At 39.7% G+C, this 20,692-nt stretch overlaps 1 protein-coding gene across 1 annotated transcript in view; it reads left to right on the plus strand.

The window, feature by feature from the left end:
* The window catches only part of Adamts6 (ADAM metallopeptidase with thrombospondin type 1 motif 6), a 255,251-nt gene that overhangs the window by 191,760 nt on the left and 42,799 nt on the right, over window positions 1-20,692 (plus strand). The window contains exons 19-20 of the mRNA XM_051172597.1: window positions 13,850-14,013; window positions 14,882-15,020. Coding sequence (XP_051028554.1) covers window positions 13,850-14,013; window positions 14,882-15,020 — 303 coding nt within the window. The remainder of the gene's footprint in view (window positions 1-13,849; window positions 14,014-14,881; window positions 15,021-20,692) is intronic.

Below are 20,692 nucleotides of genomic sequence, written 5' to 3' on the forward strand. Positions count from 1 at the left end.
ATGTTTTAATGTTGTATAGTCTTTAACTCTGAAACTCTTTGGACTTCAGTATTTGGGGGGAGGCTATTATTCAAAGAATGAGTTTCTATAATTATGATTTTCAACTTTATTGACATAACATTTTAAAGTACCACTCTATTATTCATTTGATGTCTGTAAGCATACAATGTGGTCCTTCTTTTTATTCTGTAGACTGATAACTTATGTCTCCTTCCTTTTTCTCAATCATTCTAGTAAAGCGTTTATTCATTTTATTGTTCTTTTCAAAGGTTTCAATGGGTATCCTTGGCTGTCCTGGGCTCACTTTGTAGACCAGGTTGGCTTCAGACTCACTGCGATCCGCCTGCCTCTGCCTCCCAAGTGCTGGGATTACAAACTTGAGCCACCATGCCTGGCTTGGCTCGTATTTTTTTAATCCAACCTTTTAGTTTCTGTCTTTTGATTGGGAAATTAACATCATTAATGTACATTGTTATGGAATGATGTGTGTCAATTCCTGTCATTCTGTTGATGTTACAGGGTTTGGTCTTTTCTTAATTCTAATGTGCTTAACTGTTGTTCTAGCATCATTTACTTACCCCCTTCTCAGTCTCTTTGATGTGCTTATCATTCTTTTCAGTCCAGAAAATTACTCTCAGTATCTTCTGTTGAGTGGCTTAGTGGTCATAAACTCCTGTAGCCTGCTTTTATCATGAAGTGTTTTTTTTTTTTTTTCTCTCCACAACATACAGTTTTGCCAAGTATCACCATCTGGTTTAACAGCTGTAATCTTTCCAAATTTGAAATACATAATTCCAAGCCCTTCTTACTTTTAAAAGTTTCAGTTAAAATGTTGGCTGTTTTAATTAGGGCTCCATTTATACATAACTTGGTGCTTTTCTTTTGCAGTATTCAGCACACTTTCACTGTTCTGTATATTTAGTGTATTTAGTATATTTGACTATGACAAGGTGTGGGCAATGTCTTTTCTGGAGCTATTTGGGGTTCTGCATGCTTTGTATACCTAGAAGGACTACTCGTTTCATGGATTTGGAAAATATTCTGCTATATTATATTGAAAATATTTTTTCATTTTTTTATTAATTTATTCTTGTTACGTCTTAATGGTTATCCCATCTCTTGTATCCTCCCATTCTTCCCTCCCTCCTATTTTCCCCTGATTCCCCTCCCCTATGACTGTTCCTGAGGGGGATTTCCTCCCCCTGTATATGCTCATAGGGTATCAAGTCTCTTCTTGGTAACCTGCTGTCCTTCCTCTGAGTGCCACCAGGTCTCCCCCTCCAGGGGACATGGTCAAATGTGAGGCACCAGAGTACGTGAGAAAGTCATATCCCACTCTCTACTCAACTGTGGAGAATGTTCTGACCATTGGCTAGATCTGGGTAGGGGTTTAAAGTTTACCGCCTGTATTGTCCTTGGCTGGTGCCTTAGTTTGAGCGGGACCCCTGGGCCCAAATCTGCCTATCATAATGTTCTACTTGTAGATTTCTAGGACCCTCTGGATCCTTCTACTTTGCTATTCTCCCATGCTTCTCTCATTTAGAGTCCTAATAGGATGTCCTCCCCTCTGTCCCAGTTTCCTGGTAAGTGAAGGCTTTCGTGGGACATGCCCCTTGGGCTAGTATGCAGATATAAGTGAGTATATACCATTTGATTCTTTCTGCTTCTGGGTTAACTCACTCATTATGATCATTTCTAGCTCAATCCATTTATCCACAAATTTCGGGAATTCCTTCTTTTTAATAGCTGAGTAGTATTCCATAGTGTATATGTACCACAGTTTCTTTATCCATTCTTCTGCTGATGGACATTTAGGCTGTTTCCATGTTCTGACTATTATGAATAAGGCTGCTATGAACATGGTTGAGCAAATTTTCTTGTTGTGTGCTGGAGCATCTTCTGGGTATATTCCAAGGAGTGGAATAGCTGGGTCTTGAGGAAGCCCTATTCCCATTTTTCTGAGATAGCACCAGATAGATTTCCAAAGTGGCTGTACTAGTTTGCATTCCCACCAGCAATGAAGGAGTGTTCCTCTGTCCCCACATCCTCGCCAGCATGTGATGTCGCTTGAATTTTTGATCTTAGCCATTCTGAGGGGTGTAAGATGGAATCTCAGAGTTGTTTTGATTTGCATTTCCCTGATGACTAAGGAGGTTGAGCATTTCTTTAAGTGTTTCTCAGTCATTTGATATTTCTCTGTTGAGAATTCTCTGTTTAGTTCCAAGCCCCATTTCTCAATTGGGTTATTTGGTTTGGTGGTGTTTAATTTCTTGAGTTCTTTATATATTTTGGATATTAGATCTTTGTCAGATGTAGGGTTGGTGAAGATCTTTTCCCAGTCTGTAGGCTGTCGCTTTGTTCTCTTGACAGTGTCTACTGCCTTACAGAAGCTTCTCAGCCTCATGAGATCCCATTTATTAATGGTTGACATTAAGGCCTGGGCCGTTGGTGTTCTGTTCAGGAAGTTGTCTCCTGTGCCAATATGTTCCAGGCTCTTCCCCACTTTTTCTTCTAAATGACTTAGTGTCTCTGGTTTTATGTTGAGGTCTTTAATCCACTTGGATTTGAGTTTTGTGCAAGGTGACAAATATGGGTCCAGTTGCATTTTTTTTACACATAGATCTCCAGTTAGACCAGCACCATTTGTTGAAGATGCTATCCTTTTTCCATTGAATGGATTTGGCTTCTTTGTCAAAAATCAAATGACCATATGTGTGTGGATTCATATCTGGGTCTTCGATTCGATTCCACTGATCAACCGGCCTATTGCTGTGCCAGTGCCATGCTGTTTTAATTACTATTGCTTTATAGTACAGTTTGAGATCAGATATGGAGATTCCTCCGGAGCACCTTTTATTGTACAAGATTGTTTTAGCTATTCTGGTTTTTTTTTTTTTAATTTTAAAAATTAATTTATTCTTGTTACATCTCAATTTTCCCGGCCCACGGGTCCAGTTATTTGGGGGGCGGCGAGGAGGGTTGCGACCTGTGAATAAAGAATGGGCGAGAGAGACGACAGGGCCCAAGGAAACATTGCTTGTCAAGAGCCATTTATTGTAAGGGGGTAATCAAATTTAAAGTGAGCTTTGGAGAGGTCGGGGGTAGGAAGGAATGCAGTGGAAAGTTACAAAATCTTCTGGGCCAGGCCCCAAGGGCAGCAAATGGGGAGGGGGCGATTATTCAGAAGTCGCGATACACCGAATGTTCTCTTTCTCAAGGTCAGGCTGGATCTTCTGTGGTTGCCAGGCAGAATAATTATCTCAAGTATGCAGACAGCTGTGGCTTTCAGCCAGCAGGGCCTCTCAGCCACTGGGGCAGGTCAGGCAAGGTCCTATGGCTCCTGATACTCAATGGTTATCCCATCCCTTGTGTCCTCCCATTCTTCCCTCCCTCCCATTTTCCCATTATTATTCTGGGTTTTTTGTTTTTCCATATGAAGTTCAGAATTGAACTTTCAATGTCTTTAAAAAATTGTGTAGGTATTTTGATAGGGATTGCATTGAATCTGTAGATTGCTTTTGGTCGGATGGCCATTTTTACTATGTTAATTCTCCCGATCCATGAGCAAGGAAGATCATTCCATCCTCTCAGGTCATCTTCAATCTGTTTCTTCAGAGTTTTGAAATTTTTTTCAAACAAGTCCTTCACTTGCTTAGTTAGAGTAACTCCTAGATATTTTATATTGCTTGTGGCTAATGTGAAGGGTGTGGTTTTCCTAATTTCTTCCTCTGCAAGCTTGTCATTTGTGTATAGGAAGGCTACAGACCTTTTTGGGTTAATTTTGTATCCAGCCAATTTGCTGAAGGTGTTTATCAGCTGTAGGAGTTCTCTGGTGGAATTTTGAGGGTCAATTATGTACACTATCATATCATCTGCAAATAGGGATAATTTGACTTCCTCCTTTTCCATTTGGATACCCTTGATCTCCTTTTGTTGTCTTATTGCTCTGGCTAGAACTTCGAGGACTATATTGAAGAGATATGGAGAGAGTGGGCAGCCTTGCCTTGTTCCTGATTTTAGGGGAATTTCCTTGAGTATCTCACCATTTACTTTGATTTTGGCTATTGGCTTGCTGTATATAGCCTTTATTATGTTGAGGAAAGTGCCTTGTATCCCTGATCTCTCTAAAACTTTAAACATGAGTGGGTGTTGGATTTTATTAAATGCTTTCTCTGCATCTAAAGAGATGATCATATGTTTTTTTATTTTCAGTTTGTTTATATGGTGGATTACATTGATGGATTTCCGTATATTAAACCATCCCTGCATGCCTGGAATGAAGCCTACTTGGTCATGATGAATGATATCGTTGATGTGTTCTTGTATTCGTTTTGCAAGTATTTTATTTAGTATTTTTGCATCGATGTTCATAAGAGAAATTGGTCTGAAATTCTCTTTCTTTGTTGAGTCTTTTTGAGGTTTAGGTATCAATGAGACTATGGCCTCATAGAATGAATTTGGTAATTTTCCATCGATTTCTATCTTTTGGAGTAGCTTGAATAGTATCGGTATTAGCTCGCCCTTGAAGGTCTGGTAGAATTCTGCACTGAAACCATCTGGCCCTGGGCTTTTTTTGGTTGGGAGACTATTGATGATTGCTTCTATTTCTGTAGGGGAAATGGGACTATTTAGCTTGTTTATCTGTTCTTCACTCAACTTTAGCAAGTGAAATTGATTAAGAAAATCGTCCATTTCCCTTAGATTTTCAAATTTTGTGGCATATATGCCTTCAAATTAGGATCTTATGATTCTTTGTATTTCTTCAGTGTCTGTTGTTATGGCTCCCTTTTCATTTCTGATTTTGTTGATTTCAACAGTGTCTCGCTGCCTTTTAGTTAATTTGGCTAACGGTCTGTCTATCTTGTTGATTTTCTCAAAGAACCAGCTCTTGGTTTTGTTGATTCTTTGGACTATTTTCTTAGGTTCTTGGAAAGTTTCTAAGTTTGTTCATTTCAGCCCTGAGTTTGATTATTTCCAGACGTCTACTCCTCTTGGGTGTTTCTGCTTCTTTTTTTTCTAGGGCTTCCAGTTGTGTCATTAAGATGCTTATGTGCGATGTTTCCAATTTCTTTTTAAAGGCACTTAGTGCTATGAATTTTCCTCTTAGCACTGCTTTCAATGTATCCCACAAATTTGGGTATGTTGTTCCTCCATTTTCATTGAATTTCAGAAACTCCTTGATTTCTTTCTTTATTTCTTCCCTGACCCAGGTGTCATTTAGCAGAGAGTTGGTTAATTTCCACGTATGTGTAGGCTTTTTGTTATTTCTGTTGTTGTTGAATTGCAGTCTAAGACCATGGTGATCTGATAGGATACAAGGTATTATTTCTATCCTCTTGTATCTATGGAGGCTTGCTTTGTGACCTACGATGTGATCAATTTTGGAGAAGGTTCCATGGGGTGCAGAGAAAAAGGTATATTTTTCTTGTTTGGGTGAAAGGTTCTATAGATATCTGTTAGATCCATTTGACCCATGGCATTGGTTAATGATGTTATTTCTCGGCTAGTTTCTGTTTCAATGACTTATCCTTCAGTGAGAGTGGGGTATTGAAGTCTCCCACTATTATTGTGTGGGGATTGATGTGTGGTTTAAGCTTCTTTAGCAGATCTTTTACAAATGTGGGTGCCCTTGTATTGGGAGCATAGATGTTCAGAATTGTGATGTCATCTTGGTTGACTTTACCTTTGATGAGTATGAAGTGTCCTTCCTCATCCCTTTTGATTAATTTTCATTGAAAGTCTATTTTGTTTGATACTAAAATGGCTACGCCTGCTTGCTTCTTGTGACCATTTGCTTGGAATATTTTTTCCAACCTTTTACCCTGAGGTAATGCCTATCATTATGGGTGAGATGTGTTTCTTGAATGCAGAAGAATGTTGGATCTTGTTTATGCACCCATTCAGTTAGTCTGTGCCTTTTTATTGGAGAATTGAGACGCTTGATGTTGAGAGATATTAATGACCAGTGACTGTTAAAAGTCTTAATTTTGATGTTGTTTCCAGTCGAGTGTTTGTTTAGTTGTGTTTTTGCCATGGGATAGTTATCTATTTCCTGAGTAGTTTTGGTTGTAGCTTGACCCTTTGAGATGTAGTTTTCCTTCTAGTACCTTCTGTAAAGCTGGATTTGTGGATAGGTACTATTTGAATTTGGTTTTGTCATGGAATATTTTGTTTTCTCCATCAATGATTATTGATAGTTTTGCTGGGTAAAGTAGTCTGGCCTGGCATCTGTGGTCTCTTAGGGTTTGCAGGATCTCTGTCCAGGCCCTTCTGGCTTTTATGGTCTCTGCTGAGAAGTCGGGTGTAATTCTGATTGGTTTGCCATTAAATGTTATTTGGCCCTTTTCCCTTGCAGCTTTTAATATTTTTCTTTGTTCTGTATGTTTTGTGTTTTGATTATTATGTGATGGGCAGTTTTTCTTTTCTGGTCAATTCTATTTGGTGTTCTGTATGCCTCTTGTATGTTTATAGGCATCTCTTTCTTTAGCTTGAGGAAATTTTCTTCTATGATTTTGTCGAGAATCGTTTCTGGGCCTTGGAGTATGATATCTTTTCTTTCTTCAATGCCTATTATCCTAAAATTTCTTCTTTTCATGGTGTCCTTAATTTCTTGGATGTTTTGTGTCAGGAGTTTTCCAGATTTGGCATTTTCTTTAATGGTTGATTCAATATCTGTGATTGTATCTTCTAGCGCTGAGATTCGTTCTTCCATCTCTTGGATTCTGTTAGAAAAGCTCACCTCTGTGTTGCTCGCCTTCTTCTCTGAGGTCTCACGTTCTCGTTTTTCTTCTGTCTGTGTGTTTGTCATTGAATCTATTTTCATTTTTAGATCTTGAATAGATTTTTTTGATTTCTTTCATCTGATTGTTTGTATATTCCTGAGTTTCTTCCATTGCCTCTTTATAGGTCTTCAGAGCTTGAACCGTTTTATTTATTTCTTTCATCTGGTTGTTTGCATTTTCCTGCAATTTTTCCAGTTCCACTCTATGTGCTTCTTTTATGTCTCTAACCTGTTTTGCTGCGTCTTCCTGCATTTGATTACGAGTTTTATTTGTTTCCTCCATTATTATCCTCATTACTAAGGATTTGAGGTCATTTTCTTGTATTTCTGTTGGATTTGAGTTCTCTAGTTTGTTTTCTTTGGGATAGCTGGAAACTGGAGACGCCATGTTGTTTTGGGGTTTTTTTGCATATGCTTTTTCGCTGTCCTTTAGACATCTTGCCATCTTTGTTTTTGCTGGGTAGCTTCCAGAGTTGGATGGAGGGAGTCTGATGATAGATTCACTTGTTTTCTCACGATTTTCCTAGGCTGGAAGCGCTAATGCTTCACTGGTGTGGATGGTAGGAGGTTAGCCCTGTCATTTTGGTCTCTCACAGCCAGTGATCCTCAGCTCCCCTGTGCTGTGGGTCCTGCAACCATTCTGGGTCTCTGAATGAGCGTTGGGTCAGGCCAAGGTATCCACAGCCTTCTGTGTCCCCTGCCAAGTCCAGTCAGGAACACTGGGCCTGAACAACGGGCCGAACTCGGCTAGATTCTCAGGGCCTGAACCGCCTGCCGAGCTCAGCTAGGGATTCTGGGCCCAAAATGCACACAGGGTCCAGCCAGTATTTTTGGGCTGGGACTGCGCACCAAGCTCAGCTAGGGGCTTTTGGCCCAAAGTGCGTGCTGTGGTCAGTTATTGACTCAGGGCCCAAACTGTCCGCCAAGCTCAGCCAGGAATTCTGGATTCAAACTGCACACTGTGTCCAACCAGAGTCTTAGAGCCGCTGGAACTGAGCGCTCCACCCAGCCTGCGTCACAGCACGAGAACCGCGGCTGTGCTGAGCTATCGCAGCTGGTGGAACTGAGTGCTCTGCCCAGCCTGCGTCACAGCAGGAGAAGCGTCACAGCAGGGGAGCTGTGGCTGCGCTGAGTTAGTGCCTCTGGCAGAATTGCTTGCTGAGCTGAGCCAGAACTCGGGGCTCTGGGGCCAAACTGTCCGCCAAGTCCAGTCTGGGTCCCAAGGCACCATGCGACCCAAATCCTGCCCAGAGTCCCCTCTCCCGCAGCAACTCCCACCGGCCACCACACCAATCGCCTCCACCGGAAGGCTCTGAGCTGCAAACCTCAGCCACCGCCGCTGCTGACGCTGGTGCCGCTGGTGCCGCTGCTGCTGCTGCTGCTGCTGCCGCCGCTGCCGCTGTCTCTGCTGCTGCTGCTCTGATCCAAGAAAATCTGTGCTCCTCTCCTGTGCAGGGGCACGCAGGTCCTCCGCACCCTGGTCCCTCCGAACCATGGAGCACTCCCGCTGCCATGGTGTGGGGAATTCGGTGTTCCTGGTTCAGAAATCTGTGCAATTCCCCAAATTGACACTGGAGCCTCCAAACACGGTCCACACTGCTCGCTGCCATCTTGGATCCCCTTGAAAATATTTTTATGTCTTTGATATGTTGTTCTTCTCCTTCTATGTCCCTAGTTCAAAGATTTGGTGTTTTTTATGGTATCCCAAAGACCTTTGAATATTCCATTTATACATTTAAAAAACAGTATTGATGTCCTTAATGGAATGTACCCATTATTTCACTTTGTCTTCAACTCTTGATAGCCTATTTTCACTATGTTCTGTCATATTTATTGATGAGGCTTTCCTCTGATTTTTATATTTTTGATTTATTGATTTTTCATCTCTAACATCTCAATTTGGCTTTTCTTCTTCATTTGAAATTCCATTTTTATAAATTATGTTGACTTCTTTAATTCATTCAACTGTCTACTCATTCTCTAAGCATGTTTATAATCATTCTTTTGCATTTTTTTTTACTGGAATTTTATGTAGGTGTTTCTCATTTGTGGCAATTTTCTGGGATTGATAGTTGTTGGAGAAGACAAATTGTCTTGGTTTTTCATATTACTTGTGTTCTTGTGTTGTGATTTGCATATCAGCAGTTAGATTTGGGGAGTTTGGTATTTGGTTGTTTGTTTGATTGGTTGGTTGATATTGGTCACTTTTCTTTCACTGGGAGTTTGCAGTATCTCAGAGAGACTATATTGTAGTGTGGTTGAGGTGTCATTTTCCTGCTTGATCCTTAGTCCTCTCCTAAGAGTTGAATACTGACTGAAATAATAGATATTACCAAGGAATAAATATTCTTGTTGCTGCCTTCTGTCTGGTGTCTCTTATGTGGCTTTGCTGGTTCCTTAAATGGACAGTCTTGCTGCTGGGAATTACCCTGTCATCTCTGAGGACTCCTCTGGGCTAGTGTCTGGTCATCCTACTCCAGATCTTGCTCTGGCTTGATACCTGGAAATGGAAGTGGGTTCTCGCATTTTCTAGCACATTTATGCTGAGCTGAGTGTTCCTTCTACATAGCTGTTCTTGGCTCAATTAGTAACACATTTATAGAGACAATTGAGGCTAATTCATGGGTGAGAGAGCTGAGTTGAACCTGGCTTTGCCAGGTGACTGGTGGTCTCTGGTTACATATTGACCAGTGCCGGCAGCTGGGTGGATGCAGATCAGTTGCCAACTCCAGTGTATGTCTGATCTCAGAATGGGTCCACATAAATGGGAAGGCTTTATTTTAGTTTTCTTAAAGCAGCATACAAATTACCATAACATGCTTCCTGATGGTGGTTTTATACATAGTTTGGTCACTTCCCCCACCCCATATCAACTCCTCCCTCCCATCTTCCTGTCTCATCTCCCTGCTTCTATTTGCCTACCCCAGCTATTCCCTTCGAAATTTTCATGTCACATGCTAAATCTTCTTTCCCACCTACGTTCTGTATGTTGGTACCTCCATACATAAAAATATGCTTTATCTTAGAACTTGTGAACCTCTGTGTGTATGTCTCTCTGTCTGTCTGTGCCCCCCCCATACATACATCACTAAATAAAAATAATTAAAATTTAAAAATTGGCTCAGTGGTAGGAGCACTTGACATGTGAGCTTTACAACCTGAATTCAGTGCCTGGATCCCTGGATGTAAAGACAACCATCTCCTATAAGCTGCCTTCTCACTCCCCCATGTCCATGCCACACATGTCCTGGCAATTGCAGGCTCACACGCATGCTAATAATAAGTTAACTTTAAAATAGCCTCTTTTATCCTACATGTATTTTGGTACTGATCTACTATTGTGTATCTAACAGTCTGCCTTTTTAAACTATAATCTCTGGATGTATTTAGGAGTTCCTAGCAAACATATTTTGAAAAGGACCAAATAATTGAGATATTCAGCTTGGTGGACAAGCAAGCTATTCCCTTCTGCCTTTGTAGCAAGAGGGCAGGCACAGATGTAGGTGGGTGAATGGATATGACTATATTTCAAGAAAACTTCATCATGTTGTCCATGGTTTGTCAGCTTTTGGTTTAGATAATTTGTATTGTATGTAACTACTAATATCATTGGGTTTAAGCCTATCATTTTGCTATTTATAAGTTCATGTGGCTTATAAGTATATATGGTTATGTGGTTTTTACATAATGTACATTACTTTTATGTATTTTAAGAGTAGTCAAGTGTTTGATATTTCATTTGATATCTACTAGTAGTTAATTGTATGATTAGATAATTATCAGCTTTACCATATTGTTCTAGTTATGGTTGCATAGAGGTTTACAAAATGCCTATTTAACTTATCAAAGCAATTTTCAAATTATATCATGCCATCTTGTTTGCAATGTAAAACATTTACAATAGTTTCTATTTTCTCCTATTAGCCCATGTGCTATATTTTAAAGTATGCCCATTTCCATGTGTAACTAGCCCTACATAATATGTTGTCAAAAGTTTTTATCTCATAATTGCTGAGCTGAGGACATCACTGAAGAGGCCCCAGGTTTGATCTCTAGTACCAAAAATAAATAAAAAACTTTTCAATTTTCTAAAAAAAGAAACAAAATATTTACTCATATACTTGCCATTAATTGACATATTCCTTTTTTGTATGATCTGAATTTCAATAATTTAAATTTGTGTGCTAATTTCTTAAAGCTTCTTCACATATATTTAAAGCCCTTAAATTTTTTGAGTAAAATAATTTTAAGACATTTTTTTGCTTGTGCTTTATTATGATTGTTATGAATTTTCCACAAGAGGATGCTCATATTTCTTTTTAAAATATTTTTTACTATTTAAAACATTTTTTTAATTTGAATATATTTTTATCATATTATTCTCCTCACTTAAGTCCTTCCAGGTCCTCCCCTCTCCCTACTTATCCACCTTTAAGTTCTTTCTCAAAACACAAACAAAAACTCAATATAACAACAAACCCCTCAAAATCAAGAAAACAAAATAAAGCCACCCCCCCCCCAAAAAAACAACAACACCAAACTAAAGCACACATACACAAAAACCTTGTAGAGTGCAATAATATGTTGTCCTGTTCTGGAGTGATTGATATACCCAGTGTCACTCTATTGAAGAAAACTGATATTCCCTTTCTGAATAGGTATAAATCACAGTTCAGTTGTTAACCTTTACCCTAGTGGCTCTCTTATTCATTTGCTCACTTAAAAATACAACAAAATAAATAAGATAAAATTAAAACTATCACATCAAGTTGGATGAGACAAACCAACAGAAGGGAAAAGAGCCCAAGAGAAGGTATGTCTTTAAATTTTAAAAAAGTATTTATACTGGTGATTTTACTGCTAATTAAATATTTTTTAATCTTGTTGTTTGAGACAGGATCTCACTGTATATCTCTGGCTAGCCTAGCACGAGCGATGTAGGCCAGATCTTTCTGACTTGATCACTGCCTCCTAGTCCTGGGATGAAAGGCATAGACCACCATGTCCAACTTTCTTTTTTTCCACATTGCAACAAAGGTTCAGATGTCCTTACAAAACCTAGTTCCGATTTTTTAAATAAGACAGAAATGGATTGGGGTGTAGCTCAGTAATCAAGCACTTGTCTAATATATGTAAGGCCCTGAGCCCAAGAGAGAGGAAGGGAAGGACAGAGAGGGAGTGGTTTGCAGAGAGAGAGAGAGAGAGAGAGAGAGAGAGAGAGAGAGAGAGAGACAGTGCCATGAGGACAGAGAATGACAGAAGCAGACAGAGAAAGAGAGAGAGACAGACAGACAGACACAGAGGCAGGCAGAGGCAGACAGACAGACAGAAACAGAGAGAGGCAGAGAGACAGAGAAAGAGGACAAGAGGGGAGGAGAAAGAGGAGATTGGGGGAGGGGAAAGCAGCACGATTGAGAGAGGGAGAAAGGAGAGAGAAGAGGAAAGAGGACAGCAGAGAGCTTGAGAGGGGAGGGAGACAGAGAGAGGGAGGGAGAGAGAGAAAGGGAGGGGGCTGACATAATCTTATTGAAGAGTCAGTTAGCCCTGGGGAAGGTGACTGAATCTTTACAGCATATCTGAAAGCAAGAAAGTGCTGACATATCTGCTAGAGATGGAAGGACAAAATGTCTTGAGCGGTGTACACAGTCCTTTCAGTCCCTTTGTGCCAATTCTTGACTCAAGCTGATGATTGATCTTGATTGCTAGTTTACTTATGAGTTTTGTATGAAGGTGCTAGAACACCATCTTTCACTACATTTTTAAACTTAAAAATCCAAATTTTCTCTACAGGCTTTCTAAAAGTTATGAGCACATGTATGCATATCTACTGATCTTTTCCTTTGTAGATTTTTTTTAAAGCATCAAACTGAAAGCGTTGTTCATGTTGAGCAAATGCTTTACCATTGACCTATGTATCCTCCGCATATAGTTTCTGAGTTTCTTGTCATGTTTAGAAAAATTTCTCATACATTAATGTTACAATGTCACTGAGTGATTTAACTATTTAGCCATCTGACATTATTTTTTTTTCTTTTAACCTTGTTCTTCCTTAGATGAAGTTCATATTACATGGGATTAAGAATGCTTAATCTTAGAGAGAACAATTAGCATCATTTAGTACATTCGAATCATTTTCAGACCCAGAAGGAAACCTTGCATCCGTTAAGCATTCCCCTCCACTTTTCTTTATCCCTGCCGTCCTTGCTACCAGCCTGCTGCTCGTGGATTTGTACCCACGCTGGATATGTCATACAAACACTTAGAATAGGAAATAGCTCAGTAGTGATGAATAACAATCCTTTCTCCATTCCTGTCTTTATTGGCCCATTATTGGGCAAAACTAGTGTAGGCATCCCAGCTGCTGCAAATTTTCTATTCCAATTCGTATTTAAAATTGTCAGATGATATGGTGGCCCCTGCACACCTGTAGACCAAGCCCTCAGGAGGTTGTGGTTGGAGGCTTACGATTATAAGACCAGCCCTAGGTGCATAGAGAGACCTTGTCTCGGACATAAAGCAAGGGCACCCATAACCTCAGTGGCTGTCTTTGCTTTGTTATTAAGACAAGGTCTCACTCTGCACCCGAGTGTAGCTTGAGGTCATAGCTGCCCCAGGCTTCTCATGTACCTAGTGTCATACCACCCTACCTATATAGTGTCAGGGTCTGACTTGCTTATTCTTGTTCATGGTGGATGCGGGAGCAAGAGCCCGTCTGTACCCTCAGCCCATCTAGCACTCACCCCCTTCCTGCCCTGGGGACCCAGGATACAGACATTGTACCAACAGTTTCTAAAACCTTTTTTTTTTTTTTCTGTGCATTTTTTAACTCGAGGGTGGGTCCCAGATAGGAATCTCCCTACAATAAAGTCTGTCACTATTTGGGAGGAATAAAAGCAAGCAAAGGAAGGGAGAGACAGATGGATGGAGGATGGGAGGAAGAAGAAGATGGCCTAGCGCCATCTGTGAGTAAATGGGTGTTCACTATAAACTTCAGTGTAGTAGTCGATCCATGATATACTGATAAGTGAAATTTCACATTTTTAGGTAGATTTTTGTTTGCTTTTCCAGCTTTAAAATCTGAAGGGGATGATTACTATATTAATGGTGCCTGGACTATTGACTGGCCTAGGAAATTTGATGTTTCTGGGACAGCGTTCCACTACAAGAGGCCAACAGATGACCCAGAATCCTTGGAAGCTCTAGGACCCACCTCTGAAAACCTCATTGTAATGGTAAATATGTCTTTGACATTACATTTTTACTATAATCTCCACATTATGGGGTAGAAAGGGTCACTTTTGATCAGCTCTGTTCTACAGGTGATGGTATTAGCCAATAAAGGCAAAATTACTTACATAGGGTGAGAGACTGCAGAGAGAAGGCCACAGGTCTCTTCCCAGATGGCTTTTACCTTGGCATGTTTTCTTGAGTAAAAGTTTGGGGTTTTTTGTTTGTTTGTTTGGCGAGAAAGGGTGAGGCAAAGTTTCTCTGTGTAGCCTTGGCTGTCCTGGACTCACTTTGTAGACCAGGCTGGCCTCGAACTCATAGAGATCAGCCTGCCTCTGCCTCCCGAGTGCTAGCATTAAAGGCGTGTGCCACCACCACCTGGCTTTGAGTAAATTTTTATGCTCTAGCAGTATAGATAAAAACAATGACAAACTACCCATGAACAGAAAAAAAGAGCATTTTTTATAAACATGTGTGTTTTAAAGTTGTCTTGAAGGCCGGTGAGATGCCTCATCAGTTTAAAGTATTTGCCACTAAGCCTGACAACCTGAGCTCAGTCCCCATGGTTCATTTGATAGAAGAAGAGAACCAACTCTGGCAAATTGCCCTCAAACCTCTGCACATCTTCCAAGGCATGTGTGCACCCTCCCCAAGCAATAACTAAACAAAACTGTAATCATTTTAAGTTGTCTTGAATTCAAGATCAGCCTGAACCACAGAGTGAGACCGTCAAAAGCTAAAGTAAATAAACAAATGTTCCACATTTCCTGTGAGACTTGCTCTGTAGCATTTTCTTCTTCAGAAGAAGTAGTAAACATCTGCATGAAGGCTCGTTGTATTTTAATTAGCTTCACCAGTTGTTTTCAATGGCAGGTTCTACTCCAAGAACAGAACTTGGGAATTAGGTACAAGTTCAACGTTCCCATCGTGCGCACCGGCAGTGGTGATAATGAAGTTGGCTTTCTGTGGAGTCATCAGCCCTGGTCAGAGTGCTCAGCTACGTGTGCTGGAGGTAAGACACCCTCTAGGCAGCCCACAGCTGGCAGTATGGAAAGCAAAACCTACTCTGAGCTGTGTGTGTTTTTTTTTTTTTTTTCTTTGCTAAAGAAGCTAATTGGAAACATTTTTTGCAGGTTTGCTTCAAGCTGTAATTTAGCAAAAGAAACTTTGCTTAATTATATTACATTCTGTTTCTTTCAACCTCATGTAATTTACACAGATTTGTTGGTAAAATACATCTTGGCACAATGAGTATCTCTGCTGGTGCTTCTCCAAGACTATCTTGAAGGTGGGCTGTTTGCTTTTCATGAACACATTCTTGGTAAAGAACATCAGGAGTTTTAAATTAAAAAAAAAAACCAGCAAGAATCAGACATCACAGATGCAACTTGTAATGGGACATGAGAATGTGTGTGTGCTTGTACGTTTGTGTTTGTATGACTGTGTGTTTCCACCAATCCCATTCAAACTCCCTTCTTCAGCCATCAAAGTTAAGGGGCAATGTACCGGGATGCTACATAAGAACTGGTGTCTGGGTCTCTGGGCTAACGATGTTAGTGACCCCACTGTAACCCCTCAGCGAGGTAGACATAGCTGTAGGCAGTGGTTGGTGATGTGTTGGTTGTCCCATGTGCGTTTTTCATGGGTGCCTTTTCCCCACAATTTACTCTATTCCTAATCCTCCTCCCTCTAGTGGCCACCAATGCAATTCTTTACCTCTGGCTGGGAGAGCAGGACAGTTGGCTTCCTTCAAAGCCAACACCCTTGCTGCTTCATGGACTGGTGAGTAGAAGTGCTGTGCAAGCAGCATCTTCCTTCTCTCTGGAGACTAAATGCACCACCTCCACCATACAGCTTTAATACAACAGGAAAGGAGCAAACCCCTCCTTCACGGCCAGGGAGGCCTAGAGTACCTCACCATTCCAAAACCAAAGTATATATTTAAAATAATAGTATTTAGAATGTTGAGACTGAAATAAATAAGACTTTTCCATTCTAAACCTGTCCTGTATTCACTGGATCTCTAAGCACCTCAAGTATTTGAATAGGAGAAAATGTTTTCAGAAAAGTGATTACCATGTGACAGAATTCATTTTTTGAGTCATAAAAATTAAAACCATCCATTACCATAACTCTAATTTGAGTAGTAAAGACTACACAACATGAAAAATAAAAAAAGAAGATAAATAATGCTCATTAATATTCACTCACATGATATACCATAAAACATGGTTAAGTCAAACTTGCAACCATTTTAAAAATTCTCCTGTTCCCACCCACTTTATGTGTGAGGTGTCTAATGACTCCTTATATGCAGTTTTCAAAACTGTAGTACGTCATCACTTGTTTTAATAAAATAAAATGACTAATACCGCTGCAGATTATCCTCAACTAATTCCCTTTTTGTTACCATAAGAGCCATTGTGTTATATTCAGTGGCATTTATTCTTAAGTCTTTCTTTGTGCTAATTAAATCATTTTTAGTTACTCTGTAAATTAATCTTCCCCTTTCTACCTACCAACAAAAACGTCTTCATTAGGATAACATATATTTAAGCTAGCCCCTGAATAGGGTAGAATAAACTTGTTAAGGATGAGTTCAAATAATTTAGGGTTGAGGCAATTCTAATAAGGATGCTACAAAGCTGAAGTCAGCTGGCTTAGGGAAGAGAAGCACGGTGCTGCCTTCAAGCATACATGAGGATGCTGAGCAGGGACCCCTGCTGCCTGTTCTTATTTTGATTAATTGCTACCTTTGAGGATGGTTTAAACACAGTCTTGTCTGAGGCCAAGGAGAGATTAAATGAATTCCCAATGTTCTTTCAACCTATGATTCTATTTGTTCAGAGAGCATATAGTCCAATAAAGGTGGAGGCGGCATAAAAACTTAGCTCAAAGGACAGCTGAATATATTGAAGTAAAAAATATGAAAAATATTGAAAAATGGCAGTGAGTTGTGAATGAGGGAAAAAATACTAAAGAAAAGCAGAGAGAAAACCCCCTAGGAGGAGAAGTTTCTTTTCCATAGTATAAACTGCTGTGATTCTGGAGCTACTGATCTTGTCTGAGGTGGTTCTGGGAACCCAGACTCTGCTTGAGTATGAGTGATTATGAGCACTTATGAGGCCATTGCTTTGTTGAGAGAGGGAAGTCAGTGATGGGAGGTTGCCAGATGTGGTCATCCAAGTGTCATCTGGGGACCAGTTGCCTCAGCATCAGGGATTTGTTTGAAAAGCTGATTTTGGGGCTCCATTTCAGACCTCTTGTAAAGAAACTTTGAGCAGGGACTGTGATTTCACCTCTCCAGATGGTTCTGGTGCCCACACAATACTTGGCATCACTGTTTGTCAGAGCAACCAAAACCTAGCTCTGTAGGCATATAGAATCCAAGGCCTGGTCACTGAGGTCTGAATCTTTGAGGATGCATTTTGCTCCTGGAACAATATCTGGGACATTCTGGGAAAGCAATGAACATTTGGCTATGAGCACTCATAAAGCCGTGAACAATAATTTTGACAACATTTTCATTATCTGTTGATGTGATAAAATACCCTGACGTAAAACAACTGAAGTAAGAAGAAAGAGTTACTTTCATCACATTACAGGCACAGTCCATCGGGGCAGGGAAGCTCAGAGTCAAAACATAGGAACTGAAGCAGCTAGGTGCACTCTGTTCCCGGTCAGAACCACGGTGAACTGATGCTGCATCCAATAGCCCTTATGCAGGCATGCTGTCACCTACAGTGGGCGTGTTTCCCCATTAATCAATATAATCCCCATAGACCTGCCCACAGGCCACCCTAATCTAGACCCCTCTTCACTGAGACTCCCTGTCTAAGGGATCTAAAAGCAATGGCAAAAAAAAAAAAAAAAAAAAAAAAAAAAGGATACCTCTTTTTTCCACTGTAGGAAATTGGATGTCCTAGGTTAGATATCTTGTTGTAGATACCAGCTGTTAAATTTATTTTTCCTATGTGTGCCTCTACTTTTAACTTCAGATTCTTTAAATACTGGAGTGTATGTTAGAACTTAGGATAAAGAAAGAAGCCAGAGTCATCTACAATCATGGCAAAAAGGAGTTCATTTTTACTTAAAGGCCTTTAAGAAAAATGTATTTCTTACATACATTTCACTCAGAAACTGGGCATAAAAACTAAAGCTAATTCTTAGTTATGACAGTCTACTTTTCTTTATGCCTTATGCAAATTATTATATGCTATGTAATTTAAGTGCACTCCCAATGTGCTACTATTGGATTAACGACCATAACCATGAATTAATTGATAAAGCTCAGCTTAATAGTGAAAGCAATATTGTTTTATGATAAAACTTTAAAATGTATTTTTGAGTAGTAACTCATGCCATATAATATTTGTTTCATGGCTTTTAATGGCTAAAATAGCAGTTACTTTATTATACTTACTTGCTAACTTCAGTCAGTGCATATCCCCTCTTTACGGATGCTTGCCTAAATGCATTGGTCTTAGAACTACAGGAAGGGTGTCTTAAAACACAGGTTGTTAGGCTCTGTCTCTAGTTTGACTCAAGAGCACAGATCTTGATAGTTTAGGAGCCTTACACCAGTAACTGGACTAGACATAAATGCCTAGTAAAGCCATTTGAGAATCTTTATTTCATTTCATTAGAAGTGGCTCTGTGGCTTTGCTGTTTAATAACAAATGAAAATGTATAATTTATGAAACATATTCTGATGACTGGTATACTTTGATCATCTTCAACAGCCACAACTAAATAACCTTTGCTATGATTAATTTTATTAAATAAATAGACTTCAAGTTAAATACTTTTGTAATTTGAGATGTAGCAGTTGAGGCTAGTAATAATTTAACATGTTTCTCTAATAATAATAATTGGTTACTTTAAATAAAGCTTGTCACCACACAGCACCTCAGGAGCTTGCTATGTATCCACCCAAAAGTATAGTCCTCACCAGCTTGAAAGTTTGCTCAAAAGCCTTCCCCAGAACAATGGTGCTTAACTTGACACAGGATGGACAGGCCAGGATTCTAAATGTCCCTCAGGTCCTGATATGTGGACTTCCCCTGACACCCCACCTTTTATAAGTGGTTATAGGAGTTTAGTATGAACATCAGATTTTTTTAGAGATCCCTGGGAAATTCTAAGGTGCAGTCCATACAAAAAAAAAATTACTGGTTTTGGTATGGATTAAATGTTTCCATCCTCAGAAAACTATCATTTCTTATTAATTGGCTGTGAGTTAAATGCAAAGGTTGACGAGACTCAGGAATGAGCATTTGGTGTTAAAATAGAGACCAATGTCATTGAATGGAGTGGGGAAAATGGTAAAATGGCAATCCATGATTTTATTTAATGTGGCTATTGGACTTGGACATGCCATAGAAAGTATATTTGGAGCTCAGTTTGCTTACATGTTATCACATTCAGTTAATACGTTTAAACTAACTGCAACTGTGCTAAACAGCTTTCAGAGATTTTCATTGTAATCTCAACTTTCTGTGGTTCTTAGAGAACTAAAGTGAATATGGGCAGAACATGCCTAATCTGATGACACCACCAGAGTTTTTTATTTTAGAGCATTTTGGTTATCAGATTTTTCCGATTAGGAATGCTCACCTGCTAAATTCTTTACAAATATTGTAACATCTACATTAATATAAATGGGAAACACTTCAGGTCTCAATCAGTTTGAGTAAGATATGCTCAACTTATTTATAAATAACTTATAACCAACTTAATCTACCAGTCAGACTGTAAGAGGTGTGTAACTACTGCTATAACTCAGTGTTTATGAAAACTCCTGGCACTTCATTTGGTAGTTCTAGTCAGAAAGGGGCCTCTTTTGTATTAGGAGAGCATTGTTTCTTAAAGAATAAGCCGTGCAGCATGCAGCAATATTTACGGCAACTTTCTGTTCTGTCTTCTAATTTCTTACTATTTAAAGCATCCTTCTGCCATCTTCACACCCTACCCGGCCTCTTCTCTGACTTCACATAGCCCTTGGCACTGTAGAGTAAAGCCTCCCAAGACGAGCCAAGAGTCCTTAGTGCTGCATTTAACTTTGATCTGTTTTAACTGCCAAGGAACTAATTCCTCACTAACAGTACAAAGACAGGGCAGAAATATGTCTAATAGTGTACACTTGTTGTAGTCTTGCAGTTACACGTAAAGGATTCTGTTTGTCCTCCATTAGCAAGCACTGCTAACTATTCTGATCTTCTGTCCGTGCTGTTTCCCCAACTCCAGGATTTCCGTCCTTTCTCTTTGTGACATAAACAAATTACATACCAAAGAACTCATTTTTAAAAAAATGTTTCTTATAGTTGCCTCTCTCTGCTAAACATTACTTTGCTGCTCAGGAGAAAAAAAAAGTGGGTTAAAGTTGTGCTTACCCTGAAGATGAGAAAGGAGGCAGTCATTGCAGGAAACTTTTCCTTTTTAACTTAAAGATCCAAAGACACAATTTGTTTTTGTCTTGTTTTTATTTTGCTTGTGTTTATATATAAATGACTCCGCAGATGAGCACACTTGCTGCTCTTGCAGAGGACCCAGGTTCAATATGCAGCACCCACATCATAACTGCCTATAACTCCAGTTCTAAGAGATCTGATGTCCTCTTCTGACCTCTGTGTGCACATGTACACAAGTGGTGCACATATATACACTCAGGCAAATGCACACGCA

This window comes from Acomys russatus, chromosome 30 (genome assembly GCF_903995435.1).
Source record: "Acomys russatus chromosome 30, mAcoRus1.1, whole genome shotgun sequence".
Lineage (NCBI taxonomy): Eukaryota > Metazoa > Chordata > Mammalia > Rodentia > Muridae > Acomys > Acomys russatus.